The 17587-nt window shown below is 26.5% G+C and overlaps 3 protein-coding genes across 3 annotated transcripts; all 3 read left to right on the top strand.

The window, feature by feature from the left end:
- The first annotated feature begins 828 nt into the window (after positions 1–828).
- On the top strand, positions 829–3105 carry LOC112682180 (phosphatidylinositol 3-kinase 3-like). Its single transcript, XM_025552704.1, has 3 exons — positions 829–940; positions 1722–2230; positions 2327–3105. The coding sequence occupies exons 2-3, from the start codon at positions 1756–1758 to the stop codon at positions 3103–3105; spliced, it is 1254 nt and encodes a 417-aa protein (XP_025408489.1). The 5' UTR covers positions 829–940; positions 1722–1755.
- A 1111-nt stretch (positions 3106–4216) lies between these two features.
- LOC112682042 (vacuolar protein sorting-associated protein 52 homolog) lies at positions 4217–6741 on the top strand. The gene has a single exon (XM_025552496.1). It carries the CDS (start codon positions 4741–4743, stop codon positions 6694–6696), a length of 1956 nt encoding a protein of 651 aa, XP_025408281.1. The 5' UTR covers positions 4217–4740; the 3' UTR covers positions 6697–6741.
- A 1627-nt stretch (positions 6742–8368) lies between these two features.
- Positions 8369–10756, top strand: LOC112682022 (nitric oxide synthase-interacting protein homolog). The gene is made up of 6 exons (XM_025552471.1): positions 8369–8476; positions 8624–8808; positions 9358–9703; positions 10131–10318; positions 10397–10505; positions 10571–10756. The coding sequence occupies exons 2-6, from the start codon at positions 8633–8635 to the stop codon at positions 10640–10642; spliced, it is 891 nt and encodes a 296-aa protein (XP_025408256.1). The 5' UTR covers positions 8369–8476; positions 8624–8632; the 3' UTR covers positions 10643–10756.
- Positions 10757–17587: the final 6831 nt, after the last annotated feature.

Raw genomic sequence — 17587 nt, 5'->3', positions numbered from 1 at the left:
TCAAACCTAGAATCGATTATTTCTGGAAGTAATGAGTCCATATAAAATCGAGTAACAATGCACAGAAACGTCTGTAGCTAAACGTTAGATGTGGCTCCTGCGAGTAGTCAGTACTAAGTATCGACTCAACCCATAGATAACTGCGGCATAACCATACAGTATGTGTAAAAACTCATAACAATAAATATATCAAATTATAAATATAGGTAACACAATTTATTTAAATTCACAATAAGACTATATAGAGATCTATATAGGTAATATCGGTTCGCACGCGCATGCACAAGTCATTGCATTTGATGAAATAAAATATTTTGTTCCAACGAAGAAATTTTTCAAACTAATCAAGCCTGTCAAAAAAACGTCAACTCCAAATGATCGGATTTCAATTCTGTAAAAAGATTTGAGTTGATCTTTTTTCTAGGTTATTGTGGAAGTCGATTTTAGAATCATGTTTAACATTTTTAAAAAAGACACTAAAATAAATCTAAAAATTAAAAAAAAATTGAGAAACTCAAATAAGATATAAAGATAATTTTTAAACAAATATCAAAAATCGATTCCCACATTAACCTAGAAAAAAAGTTGATTTACTCAAATCTTTATACAGAATTTAATTATGATAATTTTAAGTATGCGTAATCTTATCAGGCTTTTAGGTCCACAACGTGAAATAAATACGCTGCTTCCAACAGCCTTAACTTTTATTTTTACAAGATACGTTATCAATTAATGCTTATCATTCAACAAATAATAATTTTTTCGTTGAAATCTATTTTTTCATATTCATCCAGTCTTTTTATTCATATTTTATATAATATTTTTATAATTTGTGTTTATTATAATCAAAAATATATTTTTAATTATGTTAACTCTTTAATATATAATAATTAGTTTTTAGGTATCTCTTTTGTAAAAGCTGGAAAAGGTAATTTATACAGTAAGTAATTATACCACAGTTTTTGTATACAGTACACTGTAATTATACAGTATAGTATATAGTAGTGTTATTTTTGATTGTCATTAATGAGCTTGAAGTATTTTATAATTAACTTTGTGATGAATTCATATTTTATCATTACTATTTTTCTTTTCCAACGCTTTTGAAAATGTTGAAAAGTATTTTATTGTTTTACTTGTATGAAGTAATATATTATTTTAGTGCAAATAATAATAAAATTTATAAGCTTCACTAGTATAATTTAATTAAAATCTTTAATTGTCGACACTTAATTCTCATGCATATATTTATAACTATGGAATCATATTTTTTAGCTTCTTTAGTAATATTAGTAAATCCTTCGTTATTGGAAATTAATGTAACTACTATACTAACTACTCAAAATGAAACTGCCAGTTTAAATAATTAGATTTATCCACCCACACCTTCAATTTGCCACCTATTCAAAGACCAAAACATTCTTTAATAATTAAAGATGTTATATAATATTTAATTTTTAAATAGAAAATATGTGTCAAGTAATATATAAAAAAAATTAATCAAAATTCTATTATTTTTTTTACATTCAAAATTTCCAGGCAGTTCAATTGAACTACCTGAAGTATGTGTTTGATGCAACTGTTTATTATTATATTTAACTTATTATTTTTGTAAATATTGTAAAATTGTAGATAGTCTTTAGTTTTTTTCAGTTAGTATACATGTTCATATTTGTACTGCACAAGTTGAATGTATAATATTTTCTAAATTTATTTTACAGGTTGATGGCAGTAAAAATAATATGAACAGATTTTATGGACAATAAAAAGATGAATTTAAATAGCTTTACCTCAAGTTCTTCTGAACATTTAAAAAATTGTTCAAGTCCTAATGAAAAAAATCGTCTTAAGGTGTCATCTGTTGTCAGCTTATCAAATGATACTTCTAAAACTAAAAATTTTCCTGATAATAGTCAAATAAACAAGGAAGATTGTAAATTTATAATAAATATATTAAAGTCAAATGATGTTGATTTAAATAGTCAAAATGAACAAATGCTATTAAACATAGTGAAAAAATATGAGAAGGATATTTTACCATCAAATAATGAAAATATGGAATTAAATACACAAACATTTATGGATCTTCTCTTGCACAAAGCTACTATAGATCTGCAAAACCATCAAGATGTTTCTAAAAATCAAACTATTGAAAATATGGATTCAAATTCAAATAATATTATTATAGTTACACCTCCATCTAAATCTAACGAATTAAATTTAAAAGAAAGTGATGAAGATTTTATTACTGTTAAAAACAAACAAGATGTTTCTAAAAATCAAACTATTGAAAATATGGATTCAAATTCAAATGATATTATTATAGTTACACCATCATCTAAATCTAACAATTTAAATTTAAAAGAAAGTGATGAAGATTTTATTACTGTTAAAAACAAACAAGATGTTTCTAAAAATCAAACTATTGAACATATGGATTCAGATTCAGATGATATTATAGTTACACCGCCATCTAAATCTAAAGAATTAAATTTAAAAGAAAGTGATGAAGATATTATTACTGTTAATAATGATCAAGATCAAGATCCAGATTTAATTACTTTTAAAACTATGTGTGATACATTATTAAAAATTACAGCAGTTGGTAATGTGATACCTAGCAGTAGTTCAATTACTGAGAAAAGTAATCAAGAAAACTCCATGATTTTCAAACAAAAGAATGCAGATGTATTAATTTGTGAAAATAATATGGATTGTGTACCAAGCACGAGTAAATTAAATTCAAATATTTGTTATAAACCTGATATTGAAAGTTCAAAAAATGTGTCATGTAAAAAACGTCAATTTAAAAATTTGTTGTTAGATTCATCTGAGGAAAGTTCACTTGAATATTTAAATGAATTATCTCAAAAACAATACAGTTGTCCAAATAAAAAATATAAATTTAAATCTTCAGCAAATACTTTAAAAAGTAATACTGAACACCATTCAGATAATATTGTAATTTCAAAACAAGTTAATGATTCCAAAAAAATAAATACATTTGTAAGAAATGAAGAGAATGGATTTTTTTATTGTGCACCTGATGGAAAAATTCATCAAGACATGTTGGCTTTTATTAGTAAACAGAAATATGGTTGCTAAAAAATAGTAATGATAAATAATATTTCATTTTTTGATTATGATTAAGATTATTGATTATTGATTATAATGTATAGTTAAAAAATAAAAATAGTTAAAACAGTAAAATGGTAAGAGTTAATATCTATTTTTATTTGTATATGTATATTTATGCAATTAGTAGGAGATGAATTTGAATGACGTAAACTTCACAAATTAACTATTTTAGTTTATTGAATTGTATTTATTATAAATTATTCCAATCAGTGTTAAACAACTAGTTGTGTGACAACTAGATTGAATCATTTCAACATCATTCAATGTATCATACATTTTGGTGCTCGGTAGTAGTTATCAACTACGGAATGTGAAATATACATATAGCGGTCATTAATGGATTTTTTTTTATCAATTTCTATCTATCTATCTATCTATCTATCTATCTATCACTTTTTTATTAATATTTAGCCATATTACAAATTTTTATATTTAGTTTATAACTATTGGCACCGAGAGCGCTATTGGTGTGCCTCATCACTGAACTATGTTGAACAGTTGATATGTACCATTCTGGAAACCAATTTTTATTGGGTGTTGAGTAACCTGAATATCTTAAATCGTGATTAGTGTTAACTAGATGTGGTTGTGAACAGGAATTAGAATACAGAGTTCAGTCACGCGGGTAAATAATATATTAAAGCTCATGTATTTTTTTTTTTTTTTTTAGTTCAAAGCCCATGTATATCCGTATATTTATTTATTATTACTCTTGTTTATTACATTTAAATCAGAATTCTTATATACTTTAAATATAATTATTTATAATAATATAATGTGTATATTCCAATAATTAATAATTTGTTATTAATTAATAGTACAAATTGTATAGCTCTTGATTACTTTCATACATTTTATTATTTAAAGATGTTATGAATAGTTATTTATTGTGCTTAAAAATTAGTAAGATGTATTTGCTTATCGTATAATTTTATGTAGGTATAAACTATAAGTATAATTATATACAAAAGAGTAATATTTTAATTGGTTATAAGATTAAAACATAAAAAATTACAAAACTATCCTATTGCAAATTTCATTGCATTGCGTTTATTTATGTCTTGGATCGAAACATTTTTGGTGATTTTAAAATTGTTCTTTAATTAATTTATTTTTATTTTTTCTTATTTAAGTAAAGGCTTCACAATTTTGTGGTTATTAGCCTTCAATTAGAGGAAGGTTTAGAAAAACCAGAATGAAATATTTACAGATATTAACAATTTATTTACAATTTATTTTTGTATGTAGTGGAAAGGGCTTTGTAAAGGGCTTCAGTATTTTCTTTGCTAAGAGCAATTTAGATGTACAGTGATATTATTATCAATCGTTAACCGAGGACTCGGTTATCTACCGTAGTAGATAACCGAGCCGAGGTAAACATATAAATTGCCATTGATAAGTCATATCAGTATAATTTGTTATTGACGTTTTTGTGTCTTGATAGTTGTAACTAAAAAAAATTATTTGTTAATATATATTGTTAAATTTTAAATTAATACTTATCGTATTAAAAAAAAATTACCATGAATTTCTTATTTCTCAATGTAATTCGATCTATGTAATTAATTTAATATACCTAAATTATTCTAAAAATCAAAGTGTATGTATTTTTTTATTATTGAAATGGATCAAAAATACATTAAATTAGATGACAGTGTTTTAAACCAAATTCTCAAAACTGAAACTGACCTACGTGACTATTCTCAGCAAGTAGAATCTGCTTTGAAAAACCATGAAAACCTTGCTATTGATAAATACATTAAATCAGGGGAACATATTGTGACCTTGCATAAACATTTAAATGATTGTGAAAATGTGTTAGAGCATACAGAGTCTGTGTTATTTACATTTCAAGAAGAGTTACAAAATATTACAAATGAAATCACTAGGCTGCAACAGAGATCAATATTTATGGCTCAACAACTCTGTAATCGACAATCAGTCAAAGGACTTATGCATCAATTTATTGAAGATGTTATTGTATCGGAAACACTCATATCAGTCATAACCACTTGTTCTGTGACTGATGAAAAGTTTTCAACACATTTGTCAGTATTGAATTACAAAATATTGTTTGTTGATGAACAAAATTTCAAAGATATTAAATCGCAAAATGATGTGAAAGATGTGATCGAAAAACTGAAAATTACTGCTATAACAAAAATTAGACATTTCATAATGGATCAGATTAATAAATTTAAAAAACCTACTACCAACTATCATATACCTCAGAATACTTTATTTGAATATAAATTTTTGTTTGAATTCTTGCTTAACCATGATTCAATATCTGTACAAGAGATATATAATGACTATGTTGATGCTATGAGTAAAGTGTATTTCACTTATTTTAAATCCTACTTGAGTTATTTGCAGAAGTTTCAATTTGAAGAAGCAGCTACTAAAGATGATCTTTTAGCAGTTGAAGATCCAACTTCACGTTCATTATTTCAAAAATCAATAAAAAAAAATACTGTTTTTACTATTGGAAATAGAGCTGCTGTTCTTAATGAAATTGATAGCTCAATTATTATACCTCATCAAAATAATTTAACGAATTTATCATTTGAAACATTATTTAGATCAGTTCAGTATGCTCTTGTAGATAATGCTTGTCGTGAATATAAATTTGATTGTGAGTTTTTCAAAGTAGATCAGCCTACTGCTCAAGGACTTTTCTCTCAAATTATGGGAAAAACTTTAGGACTTTTGATTAAGCATTTGGAGAACTATGTGGAAAACTGTTATGATGCATTAGCACTTTTTCTATGTGGACAGTTAAGTATGCGTTACCAAGTCCTTTGTCAACATCGTTTAGTTCCTGTACTTGCACAATATTGGGATACTATGCTTGCAATGATTGGAACTAGATTTCGATTTATACTTAAAAGACATATTCAAAGTGTAAAAGATTACGATGTATCAAAATTTAATAAAGAAAAAAAGCCTCATTTTATTATGAGAAGATATGCTGAGCTTGTTTCAGCCATAGTTTCATACAGTGAAAACAATAAATATGAACCTGAATTAATTTGTAGCCTAACTGAAGAAGTTTTAGGATTGGTTTTACGTCTTGCTACCATGTTTAGCACTCGTAAGGATCGTTTGATATTTTTGGTTAATAATTATGATTTGGTGTTAAGGATATTGATGGAACGTGTAAGAGATAACACATTTGAAGTGGATAGATTCAAAGAAGAGCTATCTGCTAGAAGTAAAGATTATGTTGATGAAGTACTTCATGTTTATTTTGGCGGAATGATGGAGTTTGTTACAGATGCTGAAAATGGTCGAGATACAGATGCAGAATCAAGACAATTAGGGTTAGCCAAGACTTTTACATCTACTTGGAAAATGTCTCTGGAAGAGATTAATAAAGAGATATTGCCTTCATTTCCTAATCTGACTACGGGTGCTTCTTTATTACAATTAGCATTTTCGCAGCTAATTGATTATTACCATAGATTTCAAAAAGTTCTATTAGCTTCAAATAAAGCTCAACTACCAAATATTCATGTGATAATGATAGAAATTAAGAAATATAAAACTAATTATTAAAATGTATTCCTCCTATAATATTATAATTATATATTATACAAAAATGAATGGTAATATAATTTTTTTTGTACAATTTGTACCTTTTTGCAATTGCCATTTTTTTTTTTTTTTTATTGTTGTTTAAAATAGAAAATTCTACTTGTTATTATGATTTTTTAATAAAATAAGTAAAATTTAAGTCTATAAATTTATTAAAATTTATCAAAATTTAATTTATATTTGTTTATTTTTTGTATATATATGTATGTATGTTATTATTGTTTATTTGATAATTGCTATAAATATTTTATGTATGTGGTGGTTTACTTTTGATACACATTTTATTGGTTAAATAAATTTGTGTATTATGAACTATTTAAAATACAATATGTTAATAATTTATGTAATACCTAAATTTAGTATGTTCAGGCATTTTGAGTTTAATGGTTAAAACCAAATATCCTTTTATCCTACTTCAGTTCATTTTTTAACTAGTTAGCTAGACGACACAAATGTCGCCCAGTGATTATACTCTGTCGACAGTATTTTAAAAGATTGAGTGAAATAATGCGAAACAAATGTGTAATACTATAATTGTACTATGGTATTATACAGTAAGTATTTTTAAAAAAACATTTTTTGTCGCCCAGTGAAAATTCCTTATAAAATGCACTGTCCTACTTTAAAAATGTATAAAAGATCATTATTAAATCTAGTGAACTCTTTTAAGATTTTATAGTTTTGATTCAGACTATCAATTTGGTATGAAGTTTGAACCATATTAGAATCAATTGAACCTCATTATATGATGTAGTAAATCAAGAATAATGTAAATATTTAGCAATCAACTTCGCGGTTTTAACTCTAGAGGTACCATATTATTATTTCTAATTTAATTTTGATATTTTTGTACGATGATTCTTGCCTCTTAATCTCAATACTAGAGCATTGATTTGGTATTATGTTTAATGCTAGAGAAGCTGAATATAAAATCAGATACATATTTTGGAAAACCGGTAGTTACAGCCTTAGGGTATAGGTATCCAAGACAGGCCCGGTGGAAGGCATAGACAATACAGGCCTAAGCCTGGGGTGGCATTTCCTGACTCAACACGTTAATATTAATGTTATCTGTAAATTATTTAAAAAGTAAAAATTTTGGATTCATTATTATATCGCTTTTAAAATGTTTGTAAAGAAAATGTATTATTTTAAGGTACTAAAATTGTAATAAAAATGTGGACTGTTTAAATATGATAAAAAATAAAATTCTAATCATTTAGTAATATTTATTAGTAATTAATTAATAGCTTACAGGTGAATAAAAACATTTTTTTTTTTTTTTTTGAGATCAAAAATGAAGGGGCAGCAAATTTTGATTATGCCTGTGCATATATTTTATCTAGAGCCGATTAACCGGCACTGCCCGTAAACCATAGACTAATATCATTTTATGCCATACAATAATGTTTATAAAATATAGATAAACGTTGTCCACAGACGTTGAAGATATTCCAACATGTATTCAACCGACTATAACATAAAGAATAAATATCAAATAGTTAAATAATAGGCATAGATAAGTATATAATATCTCAATTCTAGTGTCCGATTTTAACGATAAAAGTTACCACACTGGTAACAATAAAGACCATATTTCGAAAAACAGATAATAATTGGTTATTGATAACAAAATATTAATTTTTATTTATAACTAACTTTACATTGGTTTACTTACTAATTTAATTGGATAATAATTCATTGTTTTTTGTTCGTGCATATTTATGAAATATAATCTTTAGTAAGTACCTAATAATTCTGAGAGGTACACATATTGTGTCAGAAAAATATGATAATAAACTATCTGTATTAACCTTTTGAATCTAATGTTTATTCATCTTATCTGTTTTAATGATGATTATACAAACTAAAACGTAAAATTGTTTAGGTGTAAAAGATGACCAGACATGCTAGGAACTGTACTGCGGGTGCTGTTTATACATATCATGAGAAACAAAAAGATGCTTCACAGTCTGGCTATGGTACACAAAATGAGCGTGTCGGTAAAGATTCCATCAAGAGCTTTGACTGTTGTTCATTGACACTGCAACCTTGTAGAACTCCTGTTGTATCGTGAGTGTAAATAGCTAATAAAAAACTATACCTATCTAATATGTGATCTATTGAGGATCATTTATAGATTATTATTTCTTATAACCTTCGTAACATAGTTATATAGAAATAAAGCTTATTTTATAAATCATATAAATATAATTCTTTTTACTGCTAGATTCAAAAATTATCAGATATAATTACTCATATTCATTCTTGAATAGCACCTGGAATTCTTTTAGATTTATTTTTTAATATCCTTTGTAGGAATCCTCATAAAAATATTTGCTAAAATTATTCATGAAGTATAATAAATATGCCAATTTCCATGATAATTCTATTTACACATTGTCTTGATTTATACTTTCAAAGATATCTTTAGTGTTTTTGTTAGAGAAATTTCATAAGTGATATAATATTTCAAGAATATTTACATGATAAATAATCAATTTTTTTTTTTAAATTAATTGGTTATAAAAAATATTGGTAGATCATATTTTAGAAAGATTTAAAATCATAAATTAATTGAGTAACAATTTTAGCATGAAATTAATTATGTGTTTCATTTAGTCCTGAAGGTCATTTATTTGATAAAGAAGCTTTATTGCAGTACATGATAACAAAAAAAACTGAGTACTGTCGGAAATTGAAAGAGTACGAAAAGCAAAAGCACAAGGAAGAAGAAGAATTAGCTGAATTAGGTAGAGCTGAACAGCAGTCTAAAGTCAATGATTTTCTTAAGAGAGAGAATATGGTAAAGAAACAAAATGACATTTATAAAATGAAATCTCAAAAAAGATCAGAAAAAAATGTTTCATCCATTTCAAATATGGCCAATGGTTTGGATAAGCAGCTCCCAAGCTTTTGGGTTCCATCAGAAACTCCAGATGCTAAAAAAGCACCAATGCAAAAACCAGTAAGAAATGTTATGCTTTCATAATAAATTATTAAATGCTATTTTATGAAATAATGTGAAAACTATAATAATTTACAGTTTGTAGCATAAAAAAGTCTATTGAGTTCTGATAGATTTGACAACAAAATAATAATAATAATAATAATAATTTTTTCAATTTATCTCTGTATTAAAAATATCCTATGTAATTTAAATACATATTTATTACCTATTTCATTTTGATGAAATAATAAAAATAAAACAATATTTTGCAGTATATAGAAAAATTAAAAAACTAAGAGTGGTATAATTGGATTTTTACAAAAATATTTGTTATTATTATGAAATACCTACACTGAACATTTTTTTGTTATGAATCAACATTATTAAATATATTAGTCATTTTAATATAATTATTAATTTTTATTTGTTTTATTATGCTTTTAAGGATAAGACAATCTATTGTCCAATGAGTGGTAAACCATTGAAATTAAAAAATTTTGTGGAAGTTAAATGGACTCTAGTAAATGATCCAAGTGATAAAAAGTCTTTAGCAGTTCGTGAAAATCGTTACATGTGTGCAGTGACACATGACATTTTAAGTAATGCTGTACCTGCTGTAGTTATTCGCACAACGTATGGATTAGTTATTAGTTGTTCATTGACTATAAAATTAAATCACTTTAACAAACATAAAATATTCTTTGTTATTAGTGGTCATGTAATAACCATGGAATGTTTTGAGAAGTTAATCAAAAAAGATTGGCTGCATCCTTTAAATGGCCAAAAATTAACAGAAAAAGATATAATACCATTACAAAGAGTATGAATAATTTGTTGTAAATTTATTTTATTTATATTTCACTATTTTTTTAAAATTTAATTTAGGGTGGAACGGGATATGCAACGACAAATGTGAATTTGCAAGGAAAAAACGCAAGACCAGTTTTACAAGCTTAAAAGTTATATGAATATGATCTCCAACAATCTTTTTTATATAATTTTAATTTAAATGATAAATTTTATCACTGGAACACAAAACATAATGAATACCATAATAATTACATAATACCATAATACATTATAATAACTTTATATTTATGTATGAATTAAGTATAAAGTTTGGTTATATTATTTCATGTTTTAATGTATTGTATTAGGTTATATGGTTATATATACTATAATAAGGTTTTACATAATTTACATAAATTGTGTAGTTTATTTTTCTGAATACTATAGTATTATGTATTACATAATTTACATATATCCTCAAATGTTATGTATTTATGGACTAACAATATTAATATTAATACAAAATGTGTATATCATTGCTGACATTCATATTCATCTCGGTCACTAGCATGCTGTTCAGTCCTATTAGAATGTTCAGTAGTTCATAATATATGTTTAAAGCAAGATAAAATGTGTTAGTTCTAAAAAACCATAACCATTGCTAAACTACTGCAAACTTCATGAGACTTGATTTATTATTTTTAAAGTTGTATAAAAACGTAAATTATAATTTTATAAATTTATAGTAAATTATACATGCAACTGTATTTTTAAAATGTTGAATATATATTTTTGAAATAGTTTATTTGGTAATCCAGTTTATATATTTCTTATCAAATTTCAAAGGTAAATGTTTTTGATTTGATTTGTGAGGTCTTGATCTAAGATTGACACATTCCTTTTAGAATATAAAAGGAATGCCTGAAATCATAAAATAAATATTTAAAATTGAAATTGTTTGTTTGAAATCTTTGTTCATAAATCAAGGGCATGCCCAAGGGAAGGGATTTGGGTCTAGACGTCCCCCATTGTAATTTATATATATATATATATATATATATATAATATAAAATATAATATAATATTTATAAAATCAACTAATGTACTGCATTTATACATTCAGCGTATTTGTATATAAACATATTTTTATACAATTATTAGTAGTTAACTAATAATAATAGTTTAAGAAATTATGTTTTCTCCATCAAAATGCTAAACAGTTATGTATATTATATAATAATATATTAGCACAAAAGTGTTCTTTGATTCCAATTTTATGGCTTGATTTGGCTTAGAACCATAATACAAGGACCTACATATGGTTATAATTAAATCGACTTATCAATAACACCTAACAAAAAATTAATAATTTATAATTATGTCAATGTGACATTGTAAATTTTTGTTAGCATTATTTCTTTTTAAAAATTATAGCTGTTATTGACTGATTATTTTCGAAGTTTCGCACTTATGAATGACATATTATTGTATTTAGTATGTATTGTTTATAATATTTAAAAATATAATAACTACATCGCCGTCTCAATAGAAAATTTGTCGAAATATTTATTGTTTCTTCGAGGAATCAATGTTTTGAATTTTAACATATCATTTGATTTAAATACATTTTCATAAACTATACATGTACACAAAACCCAAATACATACAAATTGTATTTGGATATAGATTTCGTGAGTTTTGTCTAGATATTTCTGTGATAGAATTCAAAAAAAAATCCATTATCAACTTATTTTATCTTTCGATCAAATGCAAACAAAAGCTGAAATTATAATGTTAGATAGGCAGCTGGCTACGCTACAAGTAGCGTTCACTTGTATAGAATTAATTTGAATTTTGAATACATTGATCAATTTTCTAAACATCGATTGGCTCGATTCATATTTTAAACTTATTCATTCTCTGTTTTGATATTTTTATGATAATATTTTGAGAATACCGCCCATGACCATTTTATTCAAATTTTTTAAAAGTATTATGTTTAAGTACGAATAAAACATGTAGGCGTTACCTACACATGTTTAATGAGTAATTTTTTATACATTGAATACTGCTCGAACATATTTGATCACTAAACAACGTTATTTAGAATTTAAATTCTACATTTCTAGAAGGATACTAAAAATGTTTTGTAAACCTTATTTATATAGTGTGATTTTTTTTCAACAAGAAACTCATTATTTTGTGTTAAATATTATTAGGTATAAAACGCTTTTTCAAAAAATTATATTTTTTCTAATTGTATCAAAGTAATTGTGAATATGTACTCTTAGTTTTTTAAGTGTGAATACGGTTAACATGTTTTTAATTTTATATTACGTGACAGAACAATTTTAATCTATAAACATCTAATGTTGAATTAATAATTAATTATTATTAAAAGTTTAAATATTCCAGAAAATACATATTCTGTGTAGAAAACATTAAAAATATATTTTTTGTTAACAATAATAATATTAAATATTATACGAGTTTTTTTATCATTATTGAGAAAGAATAAACGTTAAAAATAAATATATTTATTTTTATTATGATTGTGAAAATAAAGAAATTAAAAATAAGTTCTATGTTCGAAGAAAAGTAACCATAGGAGAGGAGAAAAATAAATATTATGGCTCAATGGATTAGTATTGTAAAGGAAGAATAAATGAAGAAAGAAAATTGCTGTTGAAACGTAGACGGGATTGCAGATTATGTTAAAGGTATGCTGATTAAAGACACCAAATATTTTTATAGTAGGTTACCTATAACGGTAACAATCGACAATAGGTAAGGCTTTTTTTTTACAGAAATCGCTATGGCAACGCTATTATGGTCGTGCCACTGGTAAAGAATCCCCACTTTTCTTGCTTCTAGAAGTGCTTCTATATTTTGATATTTATAGTAACATAATCTCATTACTTTAAATGTCAATTTCAATTAAATTTAGAATCAAAATGAAAGCCGTAGAAATAGTTTGTGTATCATATATATATATATGTCTTATCGGAGTATTGAATCAATTTTGCAAACTCTTTTGATAACTTGGACCTTAATGAATTTGGTTTGTTTGATACATAGACCAAGAATTTATATTTAGATCATTATTAATATGAGATATTACATTTTAACTTCTAGGGTTAATATAGTTGAGATTGAAGCAGGGGCAGTGCTACAATAACCGGGTGTGCTGCGTGAGTCCAACACGCGGGCCCATAGCCCTAGCTTATAACAGGATAATAGGGCTCAATGATAATGTTTGAAAAATATGTAGAAGGCAAGAAAATAAAACCATTTTGTAATAATAATCATTACTGGAGATTTAAGGGGGATTCTAATTCATATATCATTCTCAGCATTCCATATATTCCAATATAATTACTAAGTAATAAATTATAACTAGATGTAGATATTTTAAAATGTTGTTAGTGAACTATGTCATCCACAAACTATTCATGTGCCATAAACATTTTTATACTTGTAAATTATTTACTTATTGTTTTAAATAACAGATTGTAAATATATTTTAATAAAATTAAAAAATTAAAAATCTACTGTATAAGTATATATTAGGTACTATATAATTTATAATTTATACTTAAAATTAGTTTTGTTTTTAGAGCACTGTTTAACACCTTATGACGTCAGCTAAATCGAAAAGTAAATTTTTCAACTGTTTTATTGTATATGATTATTTTTAACAAAAAGTTGAGTGTTGCTGCAAACTTTCCGAAGTAACGTTAAAGGGGAGACGCTTTATAAGCGCTGTGAGATGTAAGAGGACTGAGTCGCCTTGCGTTCCCCCACTTTAAGCCGTGGTACTTCTTTTTTTCCGTTTAATTAACGACTGGGTGGTACTTACTTGCGCAATGCTTTCGCCCGGCCGCCATCGTTTATTGTTTTTTTCTTCATTTTAACAGCAAGTCCAAGTACTTGGGTGCAAAACAAGTAATATTTTTAGCTATATGATATAAAAGAACGGTGAAAGACTTGAAGGTGCTTCACATTTAGATATAGTTATAAAAGCTGATTGCTTAGTAATTTGAGCTTTACTTAAGACTTTAATTAGATTAATTCTAATAATAATAAATCTTCAATAAAGGAAAAAAATAATTGTAGGCGTTTTTTCAATTTTTTCATTTGATTTTCACGAAGTTCAACACAATTGTGTAATGCGTTAATTATTAATTTTTAAAATTGGATTTATTGAAGTAAATTTTTTTCTTCTTAAAACTATGTTTATTATTCGATACCCTACCTACTAGAGATAATAATACATTATTAATACTCTCCAATTTCATCCGTATTCGATATTATGTTTGTTTCTATGAATATTGTCAACGCGCCACTCAGGGGCGTATTTAGAAATGTCTTATGAAAACTGTCGTTATTCATAACTAAATAATCAAAATACAACTGTTTGATAGAAACATAATATTTTATTACACAAATTTATAATAAAACATATTTTTAAATATAATTTTTGTAATTACAATAACTAAAGATGTCTAGGGTGTTTATTAGCATATGCATCAACTACTTCAGGTTTTATAATTATTTCAGAGTGTATATTAAGCAATGCTAATCCGTTTAATCGATGGTATCATATTATCATGATATATTGATATTCCAGTATTTCACCGTGTGCCCGTGCGTGAAAAATAAGAGGGCCAACAATAATAAATGAAGTATAAAATATGGTGAATGGGGGGGCCTGCCCCTTAAATGCGCCACTGGCAGTAAGTCAAATAAATAGAATTAACAATTTTTCAATACAGTTATATACATTTAAATGGTGCCGCCATTATTCTGGTTACACGTTCAGCGTATCAGGTGGCTCAAGCTTTAATGAGTGGCGTGATCGACTTGGTGATCTCACCTAATAGGAATTAAAATCTTAGTTTAATTGTCATTTGTTAATATATTCTGATGACTTTTTGTGAAAATTCGTTTTACGAATACTCATAATAATGTTGTAATTTCATTTAATTTCGTCAACAGAGTCGTCGTTGAAATATGATTTAAAGACACCTTACATCCGAAATTCCGAACCTACCTAAACGAACGGCTTTTAGTTTTTGAATTTCGACCAATTAAACTCCGCGAAGCCCGATTATATTGACCAGGATCTATTATTAATTTATTATACACATTGGATTCATTGGAAAATTATACATCGTTGGTACACAAATATTTCACGGCTGCATCGAAAGGGTTAACGTGAACCGAACGCATTTTGCAATTCGTCCTGTATATAACTTATACACAGCTCTTACTATTATTATTTTACCCTTTGTGTATGGTATTTATAAAACCGATTCTTTTATTATATGGCAACTACCCTCCGTTTAGACTATACCCTTGCACTACCCGAACTGCGGCACCCAACACTGATACATAACCCGCGCTGCACACGCAATAAACATTTATTGTAATTACGGCTTTTGGGCTTGTTTTTCGGGTGAAACCTTCGGAGTGCTTCCGAAGTATTGTTTGTTATATTTACAACAGTATCTGCGTTATATACATTTATAAATGTGTGTGCAACATATTATTATATTCACGTTTACTTCAAAAAATCGCGGCAGTATTGTTTCATTTTTATTTATAATTTTTACTCGGAAGCGGAGGAAAAGCTGAGTCGAAATTATGTAATATAAGATTGTAATTAATTTTCAATAATTAATGTATATTAATATACGTGTACAATCGTAATAGCCGTAATAGCTGGGCTTCATTGGCGACGCGTAAATTGTAATGATATTTCATAATATCTACGCATTTAATTAACCGATGGCGTAAATCTCACAATTCGAAGAACATGAGGCAGTAAATATTATCATATATTTGTCGTTTAATTTGTTATCGGTTCTCTTAAAAATTCCGTATAACAATAAAACGCGATTAGAGGTTTCCAAGCTGGTTGAACTATTGATTATAAATACTATGTAATAAATGTAAATACCGTGGATATATCATTGGTCGAGTTTTCAGAATATTTAAATAAAGTTGACAGGTGACGATAAAAATTAGAACTTTAATAAATTCATACATATCTTATATCGGGTACAGGTAGTATAATGGTGTGGTTCGGGGAGAACAGGTTTTTATTTTTTAAATCCAGTCTTCCGTCACTATAGCTGTCCGTTCACCGATGCTGAACATTTATTATGGCAATATTTTTTTTGAAAGAAAGTGATTTCTGAAAGTAATTTCTATACATAATAATTTATTATTTTATGTAATAAGACCTACTTAAAATAAAACTAGTCAAAATACCAATAGGTTTTTAATACCATTGCAAATTTGCAACTATAAGTATACCATACACAGTAGCAAGATAATTAACAAAATAAAAGCATATTATGCTATACCAATATTTTGAAGGCTTTGTATTAATATATTTTTTATTTTTCTATACTCGTAATAATAATCGAAATCGGTATAAAATACTTGTAACACGATGATTTTTCGTTTCGAAAAATAATTAACACAATTACTAGCCTAATGTTGAATTTATATTCCATTTCATTGTATATATATATATATATATATATGTACTTCGAAACTACCATCAATATGAGGGCCGAGATCATGGCCCCTTTGACCTCTACTTCCGTTCCACAGGGCTACGATGTATTGTACTAATAACTTACTAGTAGTTAGTAAGTTACTACTTACCCGTATATTAGATATTACTATTTATACATCATTATATTGTAGTTGTATGCCGGACGGTTTTAATGTATAGGTGTTTGTTTTTGCCGTCGCCGCCGCCGTACCGGGAAATTAGCGCTCGTTATTTTTCCACCTGATCACCGAGGCCGGTGTGCGCTATTATTATTACGTTCGTGTGTCGGTCGTCTTCGTCGAGTAGAGTCCATCAAAGTGGCAGATACCGGTAGCTCCCCGCGTTCGTAGTCTCAATATATATTGTCGATAATAATTACGTAATTATCACGCGTCCACCCGGCGACGGTTCGGGAAAAGAATCCAGAGAGGGTGAACGAAGGGAAAAAAACGAGAAAAAAATCTATAAATAAATACGTTTGTGTCTATGTGTATATAAACACACATAACATTTATATATATATATATATATATATATATATATAT

This window comes from Sipha flava, unplaced genomic scaffold, assembly GCF_003268045.1.
Source record: "Sipha flava isolate LNK unplaced genomic scaffold, YSA_version1 1_pilon_pilon, whole genome shotgun sequence".
NCBI classification, from domain to species: Eukaryota; Metazoa; Arthropoda; class Insecta; order Hemiptera; family Aphididae; genus Sipha; species Sipha flava.
The sequence above is the reverse complement of the archived record's forward strand: the minus strand, read 5'-3'. Positions and strand labels throughout refer to the sequence as shown.